Raw genomic sequence first — 19,281 nt, forward strand, 5'->3', positions numbered from 1 at the left:
TCAGACCACATAATTAAAGCAAGAGATAATCATCCGGTTTGGATATACAAAATCATATTATTTCATTATTATAATTTTTTTAAATTCATATAAAAAATATAAAAAATAATTTAATTCTTTAAAATTTTAAAATAAAAATTATATTAAAAAATTATATTTTAACTATGTTTTATTTAATTTTTAATAAAACATCTCATTTTAGTATCGTTTAGATTCAAAAATAAGTTGAGATGAGTTATGAATAGTAGTGAGATAGGTTATGAATACTAGTAAGATTTATAAGTTAAAATTAATGAATAATAATAAATAATAGTGAGATAAATTGAGATAAATTAAGATAAATTAAAATAAATTTAGATGAATTACGAATACAAACGGAACCTCAATCTTATCTGAATTACGTAAGTAAACGAGGCGTTTGATTATTAGGTCTGTCCATATAAAAAGCCCGGCCCAAATAGTGATGGTTCGATCGTTCTCAACATTTCCACTTCCCCTCCGACTGCGCAGCCTCTTCAACATTACACCAAAGGAGCAGAGCATCGCCCTTCGCCCTCGGCGCGGTTTAGCTGTGGGTATGGTTCTTGCGTTTTCTAGTATTATTTCGTTGTTTTAAGTTTGTTACTGTGACTGTTCGTTTTGTTTTTCCTAATGTTTTCTGGTAAACTCCCCCTCTCTCCCGTTTGTTTCTCTCTCTGTCTGATTTTCTCTCTCTCGCTTCACTGTCACAGACTCGAATCCGGCAACACACCCTCGCCCACACACCTGCCTGCCCCTCTCGGTTTTCTTCGAAGTCAAACAGAGGCAGAGCTTTGCCCTTCCTTCCCATCGTACAGCCAGGTTTCAATTTTAATCTAGGGTTTTGTTTTGTTTTTCCTTATTGTTTTGTAATGGTACTCGATGTTTTTCGGGTCCTGACTGGCATCCCTGTGCTTTCCAATCTTACCTTGTTTTCCCCTTTTGGTTGTTGTAGCTCTTTTGTTCTTCTTTTGGCTCTGGCTTATTCTTTTTCTTTCTAATATGGCGAATTTCTTTTAACTCATGTCTTCTAAATGCACTGAATTGTTTTTAACTCATGTCATCGTGTATGAGTCATAGCTCAGTATGACTCTATGATGCTTTTAGCTTGGATTATTTCAAGATTACTCTCGAAGATGGTTTTCCTAGAGCTGGAATGCAGATCTACAAAATCCAGCGTTCATATATGGCATATATATATATATATATATATATTTTTTTTTTTTGGTTCCTTTCTTGAAAATTCGCCTGTTGGAAGGCAGGATCGTGTCTACAAGATTTATTTCATTTGAATTACCTTGTGCATCTTGGCGTGAATGTTACATAAACGGATCTTATGTCTAACATGTAGTTTGCATTTTGGCGTTTTTGTGTGAGTTAAATTTGTTTGGAAGGCCTAAAAAGGCCCAAATCCGACACTCCAATCCTACTTCTGCTTGGTCTTTATGAAGTTAGAGCGAGAGTGGAGTGAAGTGGATATTTAGAGACTTTTGGAGGTGAAGTTGGATTTCAGATTCAACCTCCAATTAAGTCGGAGGTAGGCAATCTTATGGCGGAGTTAGTGCACATACCTAAAATATTGGGGGTTTTAAGACCATAAAACTAGAAATTTTGCATTTAAATTGGATACAGAGAAGCTAGTCAAAGAATATCAAATTTAGAAAAAATGCTGAGATGCATTGTTTGAGTACGTATTGCGTGCTATAGAGCTGTGCACGCCAAGCAGACACATACATGGTTTTTGTTATATTTTAAGTGCATTTTGTAAATGCATGTTTACGAAATATTCTCATCAAAGTTTGATTTAAGTGCCATGTAATTATTATCATTTTTTTTTTAAATCGGACTGTACTTGATTACATCTTGGTTCTTGATAGGTCATGCATTGTTCCTAAACTAATAGCTATATTATAGGAAATAAGTGTTTGATGAAGTGCTATTGAGAATGTTTGGGTTAAAATATAGTTGGGTGGGTTATTTTGGGACAAAATATAAGTAACTGGGTTGAGCTTATTAAGTGTTGCTACGAAAAAGAGTAGGGGAAGAAGCTGTTTAAGGAAACTTGAGGGTTGATTGGAGCTTTTGTGGGATGTAGTGGTGCAATTACTTTTTCTTAGAACAAGTTAGGTTTGTAGGGCCATTTTGTAACACAATTTGAAAGGAAATAATCTGCATATCATTCATGTATTGTTACAATGGTATATTTCAGTTTATTTTTTACAATGATTATCTATATATTGGGCATAGTAACAAACAATAAACTGGACTTACTGTTGTTTGATCAAATTTTAGGTAGGTCCATAGAGTTTATACCTTTCTTGGAAGTTTAGGACCTAAGATCATTCTGGTTTGCCATTAGTGACCCTAAATTCAGTTGGTTTATAATTTCAGTTTGAGCTTGGCGCAATTTGTATGTTATATGGATCTGATAAGAAAAAGAAAAAAAAAGAATAGTTTCTTCCTCCATTTCACACATGGGTTTTGTATCGTATGTATTGTCTCTTGGACCATGGTGCTAGGATTAAGTTGTAGCTGCTGTAGTGTGATGATAAGCTGACACTTTATTTGACCAGGGATGGGAAAAACTTGATTGATCAGTTAAGTTCATATTGTGAGGAGCAATGTTTTGGCCATTCTTGAATTTGGCTCAAAACTTGAACAGAAGCATACTTCTAAACTCATTGTTGAATTCCTCATCCTGGACATGTTTGAAATTGTTTTTATCTCAGGCACTGCAATGATTTTTTCTCTTATTGTCCCCTCATTCATTTGTCAGTAAATAAATATAGTCTATCCGGACCCTACCCATATTCCTTTTTCTCTGAGTTGACTGCTGAACAGTTTTAGAATTCTGAAGAACGTGGAAATATATTTGATTGTGTGACATTTATCTGGGTTTTTAATGCTCACATATTATACACAAATTTTGTACATTTTGATTTCTTGTCTAGTTGTATGCGTCCAACGCATGGAGGAGGTATTGTTGAAATTAAAAGAAAAAATCCATTTTACTTGAAGAAACGTGGCAAATTGCTTGGAGAAGGGCGCCTGAGTTTGTAGGACCATTGCCATTTTAATCCTCGTGAATTTCAGCTGGAGACTTTTGTGACATCTAGTTGTTCCCTATCTAAACTTTTGTTTGACAAAATGTTGGTTTGATTGGATGATTATGGGGAAAGTTGGAAGTTTTCTTTTTATGTCATCAGATGATAGTTAGCTGTCTAAACCAAGCAGTTGATTTTACTTGATGTGCGTGCACACATCATGTTAATATGCCAGGCATTGTGATTTGTTCTCTGGAGGACAATATTCTTTACTCATTCCAGTATAGAAATTAGAAACTGAGATGCTGTTAATATTCTTTTTTGTTTGTGGATGAGCTTTTCTGTCTTCTTGATGATAAAAATCTCTGATAAAAAAAAAATGCCATGCAGGGATTTTGCGTGTTCTTTATAACTTCTCATTAAGGAACTAGCTGGTTTCAGAAAGCATGGCCAAGCATCATCCAGATCTGATTATGTGCCGGAAGCAGCCAGGAATTGCCATTGGAAGACTTTGTGAGAAATGTGATGGGAAGTGCGTAATCTGTGACTCCTATGTGCGCCCTTGCACGCTTGTGCGGGTTTGTGATGAATGCAACTATGGGTCCTTTCAGGGTCGCTGTGTTATCTGTGGAGGAGTGGGGATTTCTGATGCCTACTATTGCAAGGAGTGTACGCAGCAGGAGAAAGATAGAGATGGATGTCCGAAAATTGTTAATTTAGGTAGTGCAAAAACTGACCTATTTTATGAACGCAAGAAGTATGGTTTTAAGAAAAGATAATGATGAGCAGTGGATAGAAAAATATCTGGTGCTTTTGAACTGCCTTTTCTTTTTTGGTTGCTCTGTTTGAGATGACGACTCTTGATATGTTGGAACCACCTGATGATTTCCTTTTACGAGTAGAACCTCTTAATGATGAGCATGGCATAAACATATATATGCTGCTTTTTTAAATAGCTTTTGTGCACTAAAATATCAACGAAGTGCTATTTGTGATTAAAATAAGTGAGTATTTTTTTGTGGAATCTATTTGTGACTAAAATATTTCTACCATATTAGATATGATTTGAAACTGAAAACGGATTCAGGATTAAATTCTTGCATGATTTGTAGTTTGGAGATGGGGCTCTTAAAGGAAAACTTTTAAATGTGTATCAAACTGATATTTATTCATTTTGTTTTAGCAAAATTATATTTGTAAGTTGATGTATGACATCATGTTGTTTACACTCTTTGCATATATAATCAGATTTATAAGAGATTTCCTTAATTGTGGAGCAAAGATCATTAGCTCATTGGATTGTTACCATAAAGACAAATCATTTTGACCAGATTGTTTACAAAAACTAAATGAGACATCATAGATAATGTTACACGATTAGAAGCCAAATGAAAGTGAGATCGGACATTATAAAATAAGGGAAATTTTGCTTTTATAAGCCTGCAAAAAATAAAAAAAATAAATTGTACCAGTTCAGTTCTCATTTATGTTTTACCGTCCTGACATTTTGATTTTATCCTAGCATCTTAAATTCTATTTATTTCACTTCAAATAGAAAAACCTGAAAAAAATAGAAAAAATCCCTTATCTTAAGTGGTTTGGATTGGGTATTAACGCCACACTCTTAATAAATACTACAAATGGACTTCTAACGTGGCATTTTCCTTCTGAAGTCGTGGCGTTCATGGTCGAGGGTATGACTTTGGCCTGTGCAAGAAACCGTTCATACTATGACTCCATCCGGCAAAAAAGGTTGGCCATTTGTCATTACCAGCGGCAGCGGGTAGCCTTTTTGCCTTTTTTTCCTATGCAATACAAATGGTATATGGGTCATGAGAACATTCTCATCCGGTCTGCTGTAATTTCTTTTTTTTTATAATTTGAGAAAAAAATTTAAGAAATACTCTCAAAACCTCCTGCATCTAGATCCCTAACTATTTTAGGGAAAATGTTTAGGGGATGAATAGTAGTTTCCTAAATATAGGAAACTAACTTTCATCCCCTAAATCACTTTTATCAATATTTTATTTATTTCAATTAAATTAATTTTTCTTTCAATCATCTACACTTTCTCTCATACTCATATTTGTTATAGTTTTAAATAATAGTTTTAAAAATAATTTAAATAACTACGAAAATATAAAAAAATAATTTTAAAAATATTAAAAATGATTTAAATTCTTATTTAAAATATTCACTACAATAATAGTTCAAAATATAAGAAAAAATATTGAGTAGCTAAATTTGTAAATGGAAGTGAGAGAAAAAAGTAATAAAGAAAGAATAAAAAAATATTATTTTAATAAAATAAGAAAATGATAGGGAATGAGATGTAGAAGGTTTTTTGAAAATGAGTAAAATTTAGGATAAAATTATAGGAAATGTCATTTTTAGCTAAAATTTAATGAAAAATTTAGGAAAAATGCTCTGAGTCAGATTTCACACAGTTTCGGCTAGAGAGAGAGAGAGAGAGAGAGAGAGAGAGAGTTAGAGAGGGATGGGTTTTGAAGCTCGCCTCAGCGTACTGATCTTCTTCTTACTCACCTTTGCCATACTGTGCTCTGGTCGCAAAATCCCTGCAGGTATGTAACATCGTTGTTGCATGCAGTAGGATATATGATTTCATTATCTTCATTTATCTGTTAGGTCTGACTTAGTTAAGATCATCTTGAAATATACGATTTATAGATCAGAGGAAACCCAAAAATCTTAACGAATTGAACCTGCATGTAAATACCAGATTCACTTAAACGGTCACTATCCACTTGATATAAGAAGAGATTTGGCAAAAGCATTTGTAAACTGTTGATGTTACTCCACAGGAGATGAAACCATTTGGGGCACCGAGGACTACGATGGCCCTGGAGCCAACCCGAGACACGATCCTCACCCTTCTCCTGCAATGCCCGTTTCCACTTCACTTCCAAGTATATATGTTTGTCATACTCTCTCTCTCTCTCTCTCTCTCTCTCTCTCTCTATGCATGTCTTATATATATAGTAGAGAGAACCTGTAATTTGTAGTACTGGCGCATGACAAAAAGTGTATGTCATGGCTTAGAACCCTATGATTTGCAACCAATCTCTCTCTTTTTGGATGCAAAGCCGATCCAGATCTCACTTTTTATTTTTATTTTTTGTTCTTCTTCTAATCAAGATTGCATTCATAAGACGCCTTGATTAAAAGTGGAAATTTGGTGTTATGTTTGCAGGGAAAGAATTGAAGACCCAGAATCATCTTCCTGCAGCCAAAAAGAGTAGCGGCTGTATAGTTCAGAAAGACACAGCTACTCCATGATGCTTTTGTTTCATCAATTGAAGTGAATGTCTGCATAAATAACGTGCATATCATGTCGTTTTGCACATTAAGAAAGCTTGTGTACCGTATCTTATGATATCACCAAAGCGTTATGTTCTCTAAGGTCCTCTCTTTAAAAGAAAATATATAAGAAAAAAGAAGCCAAACAGAGTCAAATCCCTCTGTGCATGCTGATGGGCCCGTACATTTCTACCCGGATAAAACATTTTCTGTCGACGGTTTTGAGTTCAAATCAGTAACACCGAAATCACTAACTGCATGGGAAATATCAAAGATTGCAAGTAGAATGAAGAATTCAACAGAGAAAGACTTCAGATTGGAAGATTCTCTGTACAATGACCTTTAAATGTTGATTCGAAATGCCATTTTTTCTGACCAACTTATTCGGCATGGATGATGATCAGTTTAACTCATATGAATGCAGATATTCCAACGGATGATCTACATATGGAACAGGAGAAATGATTCTTTGTTCCACCCTATAAAGAAAAGTGGCTCTTTTTCGTAATTTTTGATCTTTTTACACCAACTGTTGAACTGTTGATACTTGTTAAAAGTCGGCAACATTTGGTAGACGAGATAGAAATGAGAGATTTTAATTTTTTTTTTATAATTTCTTTTTCAAACATCAGTACTCAAATACAAAATACTTTCTAATTTTAAATATTCAGTTTTTTTTTTATCAAATCATTATAATTATACAAACTTCAAAACAAAAAATAAAAATTAATACAAAATTAAACCATTTCTTTCTCATTTTTCAAAAATAATTTAAACCATTTATCACTCATTTCTTAAATTTTTCTCTCTCATTTTACAAAATTCAATAAACATTTTAACTTAAATTATTTCATTTTTATTTACAAAATTTTGAGTTACTCTAAGGCTGTATTTGAATGTTGAGATGACCTTAGATAATTCGAGTTGATATGTGAATAGTAGTATTTTATAAGTTCTATTAAGATGTTTTTAAATGTAAATAGTTTATGATATGTGTATAAATGTATAAAGTAGGTTGAGATGAGTTTAACATTTTTATAAGAAATTAAAAAATAGTGAATTCCATCAATGATTTAAGATGAACTAAGACGAGTTTGTGCTTAAATGTCCAAACGAACTTAGGATGTTTGGACAAAAAGATAGATATAAAATTCTCAAAGTTTCTCATAATTTTTTTTCTAAATATCGATAATTTAAACACAAAATACTTTTCAATTTCAGATTTTAAGATTTTTTATCTAATCATCATTCAAACACAAAAATCAATACAGGTTTTACAAAAACTAACATTAAAAAACTAGATTCAAATAATTTTTTAACTTTGTAATATTTTTATTCAATTTTTTCTCTCTCATTTTTCAAAATCCAATAAAATAATTTAAAGCAAATTATTTCACTACTATTCATAGAATTTTGAGATACTCTAAGTGTCCAAACTATGTGATTAAAAACAGTTCAAAGGCCTTTTACTATATATAGGTGAGAAGCGACATATATATTCGCTACAAGTTTAGGACAGATAAGTACCTCATAAATCATTTTTAAAAAGGAGGAATTTTTTTCTAATTGCTCTAATTGCTTTTTGTTCAAAAAATTTGCACGAAATGTACATGTTTTGATATATCATTTTCCCTTATTGAGTATCTATAGTCAATTTTGATGAGAAGAAATGAGTGTTGTGAGTGTAAAAGTTGAATTGTGTTTGTATATGAATTTCTTGATTAAGTATTTCTTGATGATTTCACAGGAGTAGGGCACTTTTATCCCTGAGCGGAGTATTTTTTAGAACATTAAGTTGTCTTAAGGAAATGGTGCATTCTTTGAATAAAAAAATGTCTGGTAGAAATCTTATGGTAAAGATTGATATGTCCGAAGCTCATTATAGAGTTGATTGAGATTTCCTTATACACGTTCTTGAGTGTTTTGGATTTTCAAGTCAATCTTGTGCTTTGGTGGCAAACTGTGTGTGCTCACAATGATTCTCGATTATGATGAATGATTCTTACACGGGTTTTTTCAAGTCCACCCGTGATCTTCGTCAATGGGATCTTTTGTCATCTTATTTATTTATCATCATGGAGAAAGTGCTATCGTGGCTTTTGAAAAGGAATCTTGCAGAGGGTAGGATTAAGTGTTTTTCTCATCCATCGGGGGCACCTTTGATTTCTCATCTTCTTTACGCGGATGATCTTTTGGTTTTTCTTAATGGGGAGAGGAGGTCTTTGCGCAGACTTATTGAAGTTTTGGGGATTTATGAGAGGTGGTCAGGTCAGTTGATTAACAAAGAAAAATCTGCTTTGTTCTTTTCTAAGCATATCTCTACGAGTAAGAGGCTTGGTTTGAAGAGGATGTTGGGTTTTGTGGAAGGGAGTTTCCCAGTGATTTATCTTGGTGTTCCTATTGTTGTGGGGCGACTTAACGTTCCAGATTTGGAACCTTTAGTAGCTAAAATCAGGGAAAAATTGGCAGGGTGGAAGTTTAATTTGCTGTCGCATGGGGGTCGCCTCATTCTTCTTCGGCATGTCCTTTCGAGCATGTCTATGCACCTTCTAGCTGTTCTTAACATTCCAAAAGCAATTCATCATAAAATAAATTCTTGTATGACGTCCTTATTTTGGGGTGGCTCGGATGGTCGTCATAGGAGAAAATGGCGTGCATGGGGAAATTTGTGTACACCAACGGAGGAAGGGGGTCTGAGTTTGTGGAATTCATTAGAGGTACAAAGAGCCATTCATATGAAGTTTGTGTGGCGTTTATTGGCTTGTGATAATTTATGGTCTAATTTTTTCCTGGCTAAGTATGTGAAGAAGGGTCATGTGGCGTTGGCTGTTCATAATCCCTCTGGTTCTAGATTCTGGAAATCAGTCATGGGTGTTTTGCCGGAGGTGCTTGAGAATGTGCAGTTAAAGGTCAAGGAGGGGCGTGGGTCATTTTGGCATGATCGTTGGCTTTCGAGTGGGCCTCTATGTCTTCATGCTAACACGTTTATTAATCCAACTTCTTTGCGTATTAGAGATTTATGGGTTGATAATAGATGGGATATTGATCATTTGTTGGAGTCGGTGGAGAGGATGTTCTGGTGTGGATGCCGAGTAGAGACGGCAAGTTTTCTGCTGCAAGTGCATGGGACCTGATAAGAGTAAAAGCTCCTAAAGTTCAAGGAATGGAGTGGATTTGGCATGGTTTATTACCAAAGAAAGTCTCAGTCTGTGTATGGAAAACCAAGTATAATTGTTTGCCAATGGATGAAAATATTCGATTTGTGGGAATCTCAATTGCTTCCTAGTGCAATTGCTGTTCTTCAGGTCATTGTGAGTCGAGGGATCATGTGCGGAAACGACGTTGGGGATGCAGAAGGTGCATCATGTTTCGTGGTGGTCAAGAGTCTCTCATTGGTTTTCGTTTGCTAAGAAATCTTCCATGAGGGGTCTTTTAATTGGTATTCTGCCTTGTTTATTGCCTTGGAGGTTGTGGATCCACAGGTGCAAGGCACGTGTGGAGGGTAGCCTGTAATCTGTGATAAGCATTTGGAGGGCAGTGAAGGTGTGGCTCCGTATTATCTCAGATAGAATGTCTAATGGGGGTGCTGTTTCTCGTATTGATACAGAGGTCTTGGCTGCGCTGGAATTTAGGGTCCCTATAGCCACTGTATGTAGTCCTCATCTTGTTCAATGGAGGAAACCATTGGAGGGTTGGGTGAAATTAAATGTGAATGGAAGTTGTAGAGGTAACCCGGGAAGTATGGGTGGTGGGGGTGTTATCCGTGACTGTGATGGACATTTCTTGGCAGCTTTTTCTAAGTTTTTTGGTCATGGTACGCTAATAATGAGCCTAAGCTATGGGTGCTGTTGGAAGGGGTAAGGATGTGTACTAACATGGGTTTCTTGCATGTTGAAATAGAACGTGACTCGAAAATTGTGGTGAATTGGGTTAGAACCAGAAGATGCTCGGTTTGGTATCTATGAGATTTTTGGAAAGAGTTTCTTGTAGCTTCTTCTAGACTTCCTTCCTCTATTTCTCATTAATTTTGAGAAGGTAATATGGTCGCGAATTTTTTGGCCTAGAGTAGTGAGGAAGGAGGTGGTAGAATGTATGAAGAGTATGACTTGCTTCCCAAAGAGTTGAAGGGTTTTTCACGTTTGGAGAGGTTGGGTTTGCCTTATATTCATTGGTAATCTTTAGAGGACTTTTAGTTTGTCCTCTTTTTTTATTGTTTTGGTGTTTTGGCGTTTTGGGTCGGGGTATTGGTTTGATTTGTTTGTTATACGGTATACCTCCGCATTAAGGGAGGGTTTATTTTCAATAAAGTTTAGAGGTTTTGTAAAAAAAAAAAAAAAAAAAAAAAAATGTATACTTGTAAGTTTGTCAATTTTATAATTAATGTTTTTAAATATTATAATGCATTTTGTGATTCGGACCGGACAAAGGCTTTGAAAACGCTTCTGAATCACAGTGCACTCGGTAGGTGTAGCATTGCTAAAAAAAAATCATGGAGTTTATTTTTGATATAATCGTATCTATTTTCTTTTAGCAGTGCTGACTGCTACACCCACCAGTTTTTTGTTTTCTCTTTTTAGATTTAATGAAGTTTGGCTTGATTTTATAAGATTCTTTGAATAATTTTCAACTTTTATGTGTAACTAAACAAGGTCTAAGATTTTGTTTTGTTTTTTTTTTTTTTGTCAGAATTAAGAAAGTAAGATTGATTATGAAAACTGGGTCCATAAAGAGATTTTTTTTTTCTTTTTCAAAAACCTACAAAGAAATATTGTAAAAATAAATTTATAAATTGATGTCAGACATTAAATCTACTTAATGATAAAATCAACTTGTCAATTTGACGTACAATGTAAAAGTAGATTAAAATTTTTATAAACCAAATATATATATTTTTTCTTTATCTTAATTATAGTCATTATCGGGCACTGATCAATATTATCCAGAAGATGCCTCTTCCAACTAGAGAAAGCCATGCATCAAGCCAACTCATCATCACAGCTAGCTGCATAGATAGTGGACCATAATATCTGATGCTACTGTAGTACTGAAAGTAAGAGCACTGGCATTGGATTCATCAAATTCATCTTCAAAATTTGATGAAAAGTACATATTTTTCATATATCTAAAATCTCCTTATCCATAACTCCACATTGGATTAGCCATTGGATTCATCAAAATAATAATATAATATTATTTTTTTAATAATATTATTTTTTATAATAAATTTTATAATTACACTAATATATGTTAATTAATAATTTAATTTGATACTTAAATTATTATTTTTGAATTAATTTTTTTTCTCAACCTAATTATCCAACAAACACATTTTAACAACCATTCTTCTACCCAACAAGTAGATGGTGCCAACCATTCTTCTTTTACCAATTTTTTTAGTTATAACTAATAGTCTCGGATTAAGCTCTATAAATAGATCCATCCTCTCATTACTTCCCACTCATCAAAAACCAATATTTCTTCTTTCATTCCATCAAATACACAATTCTCCAAATTCCCTATGGATCCCTTTGAGAGTATTGATCATATAGAAGATGAAGATTATTTTGATCACGAGGAGTATATGATACAAGCAATGGCCCTACATAGACAACAACATGCAGTCGAGGGAGCATCTGCTTCACGTCGTCGTAATTCTCAACCTCGTATGTTCATCCGACGTAATCCATTGGAAGGTCATGAGCGCCTTTGGAATGATTACTTTGCTGAGCCGTCAATATATCCGCCAAACGTATTTAGGAGGAGGTTTCGAATGCATCGTAATCTTTTTTTACGCATACATTCTGCAGTTGAAGCTCACGATGATTATTTTGTCCAAAAAAGAGACGCCAGTGGGAGACTTGGATTGTCCTCCCTTCAAAAGATAACTGCAGCAATTAGGATGCTTGCATATGGGGTTACGGCAGATCTTATGGACGAGTATGTAAGAATTGGAGAAAGCACCGCACGGTTGAGTATGAAGAAATTTGTAAAGGCGATCGTGTCAATTTTTGGGGGTGAGTACTTGAGGTCTCCAACCAATAGTGATATAACGAGGTTACTAGAAGTCGGACAAAACCGTGGGTTTCCAGGAATGTTGGGTAGCATTGATTGCATGCACTGGAAATGGAAGAACTGTCCTAGTGCTTGGAAAGGTATGTACTCTGGTCATGTAAATGAACCAACTATTATTTTGGAGGCTGTTGCATCTTATGATCTTTGGATATGGCATGCTTTTTTTGGTTTGCCTGGGTCTCATAATGACATCAATGTACTCGATCGATCTTCTGTTTTTGCCACGTTGGCCGAAGGTCATGCTCCTCCGTGCAACTACACAATCAATGGTCACGAATACACAATGGGATATTATCTTGCTGATGGTATATATCCTTCATGGGCAACATTAGTGAAGACAATTCCTGCTCCACATGGAAAAAAGAAAAAACATTTTGCTGCTTGTCAAGAGTCTGCAAGGAAAGATGTTGAGCGAGCCTTCGGAGTACTCCAAGCTAGATTTGCAATTGTGCGTGGACCTGCTAGGTATTTTCAGCCCCGAGTTCTAAAAGACATTATGTACACATGCATTATCTTGCACAATATGATCGTTGAAGATGAGCGTCATCAATATCTCGGGGCTGACCAGTTTATTTACGAATCCAATGATGATACTCCACATGAGCCAATTTCACGCGATAATATACCTGAATTCATGGAGTTCATTGCGCAACATCATCGAATTAGAGATAGAGGCACTCATTCTCAACTCCAAGCTGACCTTATCGAGCATTTATGGAATTTGCATGGCCGCTCATAATTTACGAGTTATGAAGTTTATTGCCGTTGTTTATTGTTTATGATTATTAAATAAGTTTATTAGTTATGATGTGTCGTTGTTTATTATTTTAAAGCTTTTTATTGGAATATTATTTTAAAGCTTTTTGGAATATGAATGTCATTTGGAATATTGCAAATTCATATTCATGCTTAAAAAATATATATAAAAGACAATGCACACATTTTGTGGTTGCATTGTTTATGTTTAATTTTATCATTGTTGCATTGTTTATTTTATCATTTTAAAAATGAATTCTGCATTGTTTATTTGGGTGTTAAAAGCTATTTCTGTGCAAATGAGACATATTGAATTTATCGTTTTTGTTATATCTCATTTACCTGCCTATTTGGGTGTTAAAAGTTGTTTATCTCATTTACCTGCCTACTTGACCATCTTGCCATTGTAATAGAATGACATCTAGAATGTCCATATCAACAAAATAAATTCTCCAAAATCAACAACATCAACTAACATTCAAGTTTGGCTGGCTATCCATATCAACAAAATAAATTCTCCAAAATCAACAACATCAACTAACATTCAAGAGACTGCTGGCTGTCCATATCAACAAAATAAATTCTCTAAAATCAACAAAATAAACTAACATGAGCCAAGAGACTGCTGGCTGTCCATATCAACAAAATAAAGTCTCTAATCCACAACAACATCAACTAACATGAGCCAATTTCAAGTGGCTGTCCAGCCTCAACAAAATAAAGTCTCTAATCCACAAAAACATTAATTAACTGTCCAGTCATCTATTTAATCCAAAGCTAACATTCAGTAGTACTAGTGGCTGCCCAGCCACATGTTTTGGATATACATGTGGCTGCCCAGCCACTAAATACTGGAATTTTGGGTTGTAAATGAACCAACAGTTACACACCTCCATGAGGTATGGATGGAGATGTGTCGAATGTACCTTCGGAATTATTTAAAGAGTCCTCATAAATTTTCTTCTGAATATTCAGGAAATAGGCTTGTTGCATGACGGTCATATTAGAAAGATCCTTACTCATGATCTCCGCCTCGAACTTCCTCTTATCAAGTTCTAGTTGTGCACCCTTCACTTCATCAGCCTTCGTCACCCATGCTCTCCTCTCTCCCATGAACAGTCGCCTATCAGCGGTCATTTTTTCTAGCGCACTGTTGAAGTCAACATCACATGCTTCCTGAGCCTTCCGCTTCCTTAAGTTATCTTTCTCAAGTTTTTTGCCTGGAGGCCTCTCAACATTCTCCTCCACAACGTCATCGGGAACTTCAAAAGACTGCTCATTGGCTGGACGTTTATCGGGTGGTTTTCTCCTTGTATTCAGATTGTTCATGTGTTGCTGCCATTTGGGTTGGTGTCTCAATTGACACCAACAATGCTCCACTGTGAAATTCCCCTTCTCTATCTCTTTGTACATTATTTTAGCTTTTTCAATCTGAAAAATTGAAGGAATATTGTCAAAAAAATAAATAATCGATAAAAAAATACATTATTTAAAGGAAAATGGTACATACCTTGTCGTGCTCGGTTGCACCACTTGGGTGCAATGATTCTACTTGCGCTAGAAATGCACAAAACTTGTTTGTGCATTTCTGGATCATGGACCAACGATTGATCAATGACCCTATCGAACGATTTGCAGTATTTGGTTTTTTATACTCGTGATAAAACTCAGAAATTCTGTCCCACATTTGTGTGGATTTTTGATCGGTACCCCGTATGGCATCAATGCTAATGTTGAGCCAACCGGATACAAGTAAGTTATCCTCCTCAACAGTGAAAGATGCACCTCTCTGAACTTTTTTTGGAGGAGGCCTCTTTTCACCGTGAAGAGGAGTTGTTTGGATCATAACACTAGAATATTGCTCATAGGTTGGAGTGCAACCTTCTCCTCCACTTTGTAAGAGAGTGGTGAAGAAGGGATCCTCCTCAGATGGACTGCCCATCCTTTAAGAATCAAACAATAGATACAAGGCAGCACAATAAGCACAAAAAATTAGATACAAGGCAGTACAATAAAAAGATACTACTCAGCACAAGAAAATAAAGCAGTGGAAGCATATTTTAAGAAAATATCAAACCATGTTGCATGTTGGTTTATACACATCATTAACATGAAGAGAGAATGAGTTTATGCTTGAATGAATACATCAAATACACAGAATACACAAAAGAGAGTCACAATTCCACAAAAACATAAATGCTTGACTGCTGCCCAGCCACTGAATACAACTCAAATACACAACTCAAATACTGGAATGCAAGTTCAGAATTAGAGATAGTGGCTGCCCAGCCACTAAATACAACTCAAATACACAACTTGGATACAGAACAAAAAAATTTTAATTAGAGATAGTGGCTGCCCAGCCACTAAATACAACTCAAATACACAACTTGGATACACAACAAAAAAATTTTAATTAGAGATAGTGGTTGCCCAGCCAGTAAATACAACTCAAATACACAACTCCACGAGTATAGGCACACGGACCTCACATTACAAGATGCACTTTATTTTTTACTCAAGTGGATCCGTGTAGATTAAGACTATCCCTAGAGGTTGGCTTTCTTAATTTAAGGGAGTTCTTACTCTCAATCACTTTATTTTTATCCCTAGAGGTTGACTGCCCAGCCACTTTATTTTCAATCATTTTTATTTGTATGTTTCAAAACCCTTTTGCATAACTGCCTATACAAGGCCTCAAATTTTGAAATATAAATGGCTCGGGAGTTCTTACTCTCAATAAAAAACAAGGTGGTTCCAGCTTTTGCAAGAAACAATCAACAACATTGTAGGGCTTGGCAAATAACTATTGAAGTGACTGCCCAACCACTTCAGAACTCAATTACACATGTTTTTTGCAAATGGCCAACGAGGGGACAAGTCTACAACTGACTTAACAGCATTTGAGCCACAAATGTAAATAAGACAACAAAAATCTCCAAATTGAATTTAAAAAAAAAAACTTTCAAGAACCAATATTGAACAAAAATGGTTATTGGATGCATCTACAGAGGTTTTACATTAGAACCTGTGGGAGACAAAAACAAAGATAAGATTCCTAATATTGAAGCAACATGACCATTGATAGATAAATGTGTGCAAAAGTACACAAACAAATAGATAAGCATGAACAATACCTTGCTATCTGAATCGCCAGTTATAAAGCCATCAGACCCACAGAAAAAAGACTCTGTCTAGGCTTAAAATACACAATCAAAACTTAATGTAATTTGATTTCCTAAAGACTAATAAAACTTCATGGACAGAGAGCTCTAAAACTTAATACACAATCAGCATATATCTTGAATATTAGGCATGGACGGCAGGTATAGAGAGCTCTAAAAGTTCTAGTCATGGACGGCATGGACAGAGAGCTCTAAAATCAGCATATATCTGGGCAAGAACAGAACATTGACAACCCCCCAGAAATGGGGCCGAATCCCCTCCTCCACCATCTAAGCTAACATGAAGATCATATAAATTCATACAAAATCAATTCGGCCCCAAGAAAAAGGTCATATAAAATCATATAAATGATCATGCAAAATTTTTCATACATGCATATATGATTAATATATATATATATATATATATGAGAGAGTGAACTCACGGAGATGGAGAACGTTCGGAGCAAAGGGAGAAAGGATCGGCGACGGTGTGCCTATGGAGGTGATGGAGGTTCTGTTTCACCTGAAACACCTCGTACGCACTTCAACATCTACTTCACGAAGATTCACGGGTCACTTTCTCGGCAAAGTTTTTGATACAAGCTTCGGGAAAAACAGGAGGAAACGGAAGGAAGAAACGGAGAGGAAGAAAGGGAGCGGAAGAAAGAAAGGGAGAGGAAGAATCGAAACGGGAAGTCGATATTTGGGGGTTTCGGGGTGGAGAAGAAAACAGAGAAGAGAGGGAAGACCGAATGGTTTGCCAGATTCGGGAAGAAAGAAAGGGAGAGGAAGAGTCGGAAATGGGTTTGAGGATTTCGGGATTCCGGGGTAGAGGAAGAAGGAAGAGAAAAGGGGGAAGAAAGAACTGGAGATGCGTCGATTCGGGAAGAAAGAAAAGGAGAGGAGAGGAAGAAGGAAATGAGAGGAATCGAAAGGGATTGGGGATTTCGGGGGTAGAGGAAGAATGCAGAATAGAGAGGGAAGAGAAACGGCTTTTGCGTGCGAAATAATTGTTTCGTAATAAAATAACCGGATAGATGTTGAATAGTAGGTCGCCAAGTTTGGTGATAGAAGAGATTTCACTGTAGCTAAAAGTTTAAGATTTAAGGAAAAGGTGAATCCAATGCAGAGTATTTTTCGTTAAATTCTTCAAATTATGGACATTGGACTCATTTGATGAGTCCAATGCCAGTGCTCTAACATTGGGAATTTAAAGCACCGAAATGAGTACTGTCCGAAAACTTCAAGCTTATTTGGAAGCGGATTAGGAGTTGGATCGAGTGTTCACAGTTAACAGCTACCTTGACGTTGAAGTGAAGGAGTGTGGAGAATTGTCTAGCTAGTACTACTGATCATTCAGCTAGCTTGCGGTAATTGAGTATTGGTTAATTAATATTATACAGTATTGTGGCAACTTTTCTTGATCAGAAATAATATTATACCTGGATTTATTGTAAAAAAATTTGTTTATTATTGCTCTGTTTGTATTAATCCATATTTGGTTGCTGAGAAATTGTAGGAAAAGGATGGGAAAAGAGGCCTGGGTGGTGTTGGGGAGACTATTTATGCAGGTTCAAGGTTCTTTCCAGTTGCTGAATGTCGAAGTACTTGTTATGATGATGCAACTCTGTTGGGAAAGAGCAACATTTCAGTACTAAAGTTGTACGTCTAATGCTAGTAAGGCTTTAATAATTGTTTGGTAGATTTTAAGGCTTTTTGTTTGATATTTTAGAATATATCTATTAATAATGAAATAGAGAGTAAATAGTAATAAGTAGTTTATTAATAATAATAAAATATTTTAATAATATCTAAAAATAATTATGTTACCAAACCAATCAAGCAACAAAGTAGGCCCTTTTGGATTCAGATCAAACGATCTTAACTCATCTCAATATTTTCATTAGCTTGGTTAAATAAGAAGGTTGATTAAAATTTATATAATTGATGTAAAAAATATCTCACATTGAATTGTACAAATCTAAAATAATTTAAATTTTTGCTACAGTGGTAGGTTAAAGATAGAGAACTACAATTGATTCACCAAACATTAAAATATTAATTTCTCACTCCAAGCAAACATTAAAATATTAATTTCTCACTCCAAGCAAAAATGTTATTTGGTTTGTAATTAAAAAATTTAAATAGAAATTTAGATGAGTTTAATCAAATATTTTTTGTTATTAACATTAAATGACTTTTGAAAATATGATTTTTTAATATTAATTTAATTAAAATATAATTATTATTAACATTTAATTGATAGAATTACAAAATGTGATAAAAATAAATTAAATAAAAAAGTTATTAAATTAATAATATTTTATTATTATATAGAGAGTAAATAGATAATCTAATGTGAAAATTGAATTTAAATGTAATAAGCAAATGTCAAAAAATATGATATTGGCTAAATTTTAAAGAGAATTTGGTCAAGTCAATAAAGATGCTTTTATGATCATTACAATTTTTTTAAATTCTCACATAAAATATAATAAATAACTTAATTTTTTTAAATTTTAAAATAAAAATAATATTAAAAAATAATATTTTATTTAGCTTTTATTTCATCTAACTATTCAAATCGCACGTGTAAGTGTTTTATACATTTATTGCTTCAGAGTCTGGTTGTACGTAGTACTGTTAGTGAAGATGATTTGTAGGACGTTGAAAAAGAAAAAGTAAGTTGGTAACTGGTGTGACTGCATGCATTTTTTTATAATATTATTGAATTTACCGTACGCATGCGTGCCGCCAAGGCATATGCATGCAGTTTTGAACTTTGAAAGATGACCTTGCGCAGTCGTACGTATATTTTGCGCTGATAAGATTAATTTGAACGGGTCTTGGTCTTGAGGTTCATTTTAATTCCTTTGATCGTGATCACTCATGTCAAGTACTGCCAA

The 19,281-nt window shown here is 34.7% G+C and overlaps 3 protein-coding genes across 5 annotated transcripts; 2 read left to right on the forward strand and 1 right to left on the reverse strand.

Annotated features, from left to right (window-relative positions):
- The first annotated feature begins 441 nt into the window (after positions 1 to 441).
- LOC121238999 (PHD finger-like domain-containing protein 5A) lies at positions 442 to 4,015 on the forward strand. 3 transcript variants are annotated; one of them, XM_041136123.1, is made up of 4 exons: positions 516 to 575; positions 732 to 840; positions 1,413 to 1,555; positions 3,453 to 4,015. In XM_041136123.1, exon 4 carries the CDS (start codon positions 3,509 to 3,511, stop codon positions 3,839 to 3,841), a length of 333 nt encoding a protein of 110 aa, XP_040992057.1. In that variant the 5' UTR covers positions 516 to 575; positions 732 to 840; positions 1,413 to 1,555; positions 3,453 to 3,508; the 3' UTR covers positions 3,842 to 4,015. The 3 variants fall into 3 exon arrangements, with proteins under 3 accessions (XP_040992055.1, XP_040992057.1, XP_040992056.1); XM_041136122.1 differs by having other exon boundaries at positions 1,470 to 1,555; XM_041136121.1 differs by lacking the exon at positions 1,413 to 1,555 and having other exon boundaries at positions 442 to 575.
- A 7,810-nt stretch (positions 4,016 to 11,825) lies between these two features.
- On the forward strand, positions 11,826 to 13,317 carry LOC121238934. Its single transcript, XM_041136036.1, has one exon. The coding sequence runs from the start codon at positions 11,899 to 11,901 to the stop codon at positions 13,189 to 13,191; it is 1,293 nt and encodes a 430-aa protein (XP_040991970.1). The 5' UTR covers positions 11,826 to 11,898; the 3' UTR covers positions 13,192 to 13,317.
- Positions 13,318 to 14,090: 773 nt separating this feature from the next.
- On the reverse strand, positions 14,091 to 15,150 carry LOC121239507 (glutathione S-transferase T3-like). Its single transcript, XM_041136764.1, has 2 exons — positions 14,719 to 15,150; positions 14,091 to 14,639 (listed from the first exon to the last, which is right to left on the reverse strand). The coding sequence occupies exons 1-2, from the start codon at positions 15,148 to 15,150 to the stop codon at positions 14,091 to 14,093; spliced, it is 981 nt and encodes a 326-aa protein (XP_040992698.1).
- Between the last annotated feature and the right edge of the window lie 4,131 nt (positions 15,151 to 19,281).

This window comes from Juglans microcarpa x Juglans regia, chromosome 7D (assembly GCF_004785595.1).
Source record: "Juglans microcarpa x Juglans regia isolate MS1-56 chromosome 7D, Jm3101_v1.0, whole genome shotgun sequence".
Lineage (NCBI taxonomy): Eukaryota > Viridiplantae > Streptophyta > Magnoliopsida > Fagales > Juglandaceae > Juglans > Juglans microcarpa x Juglans regia.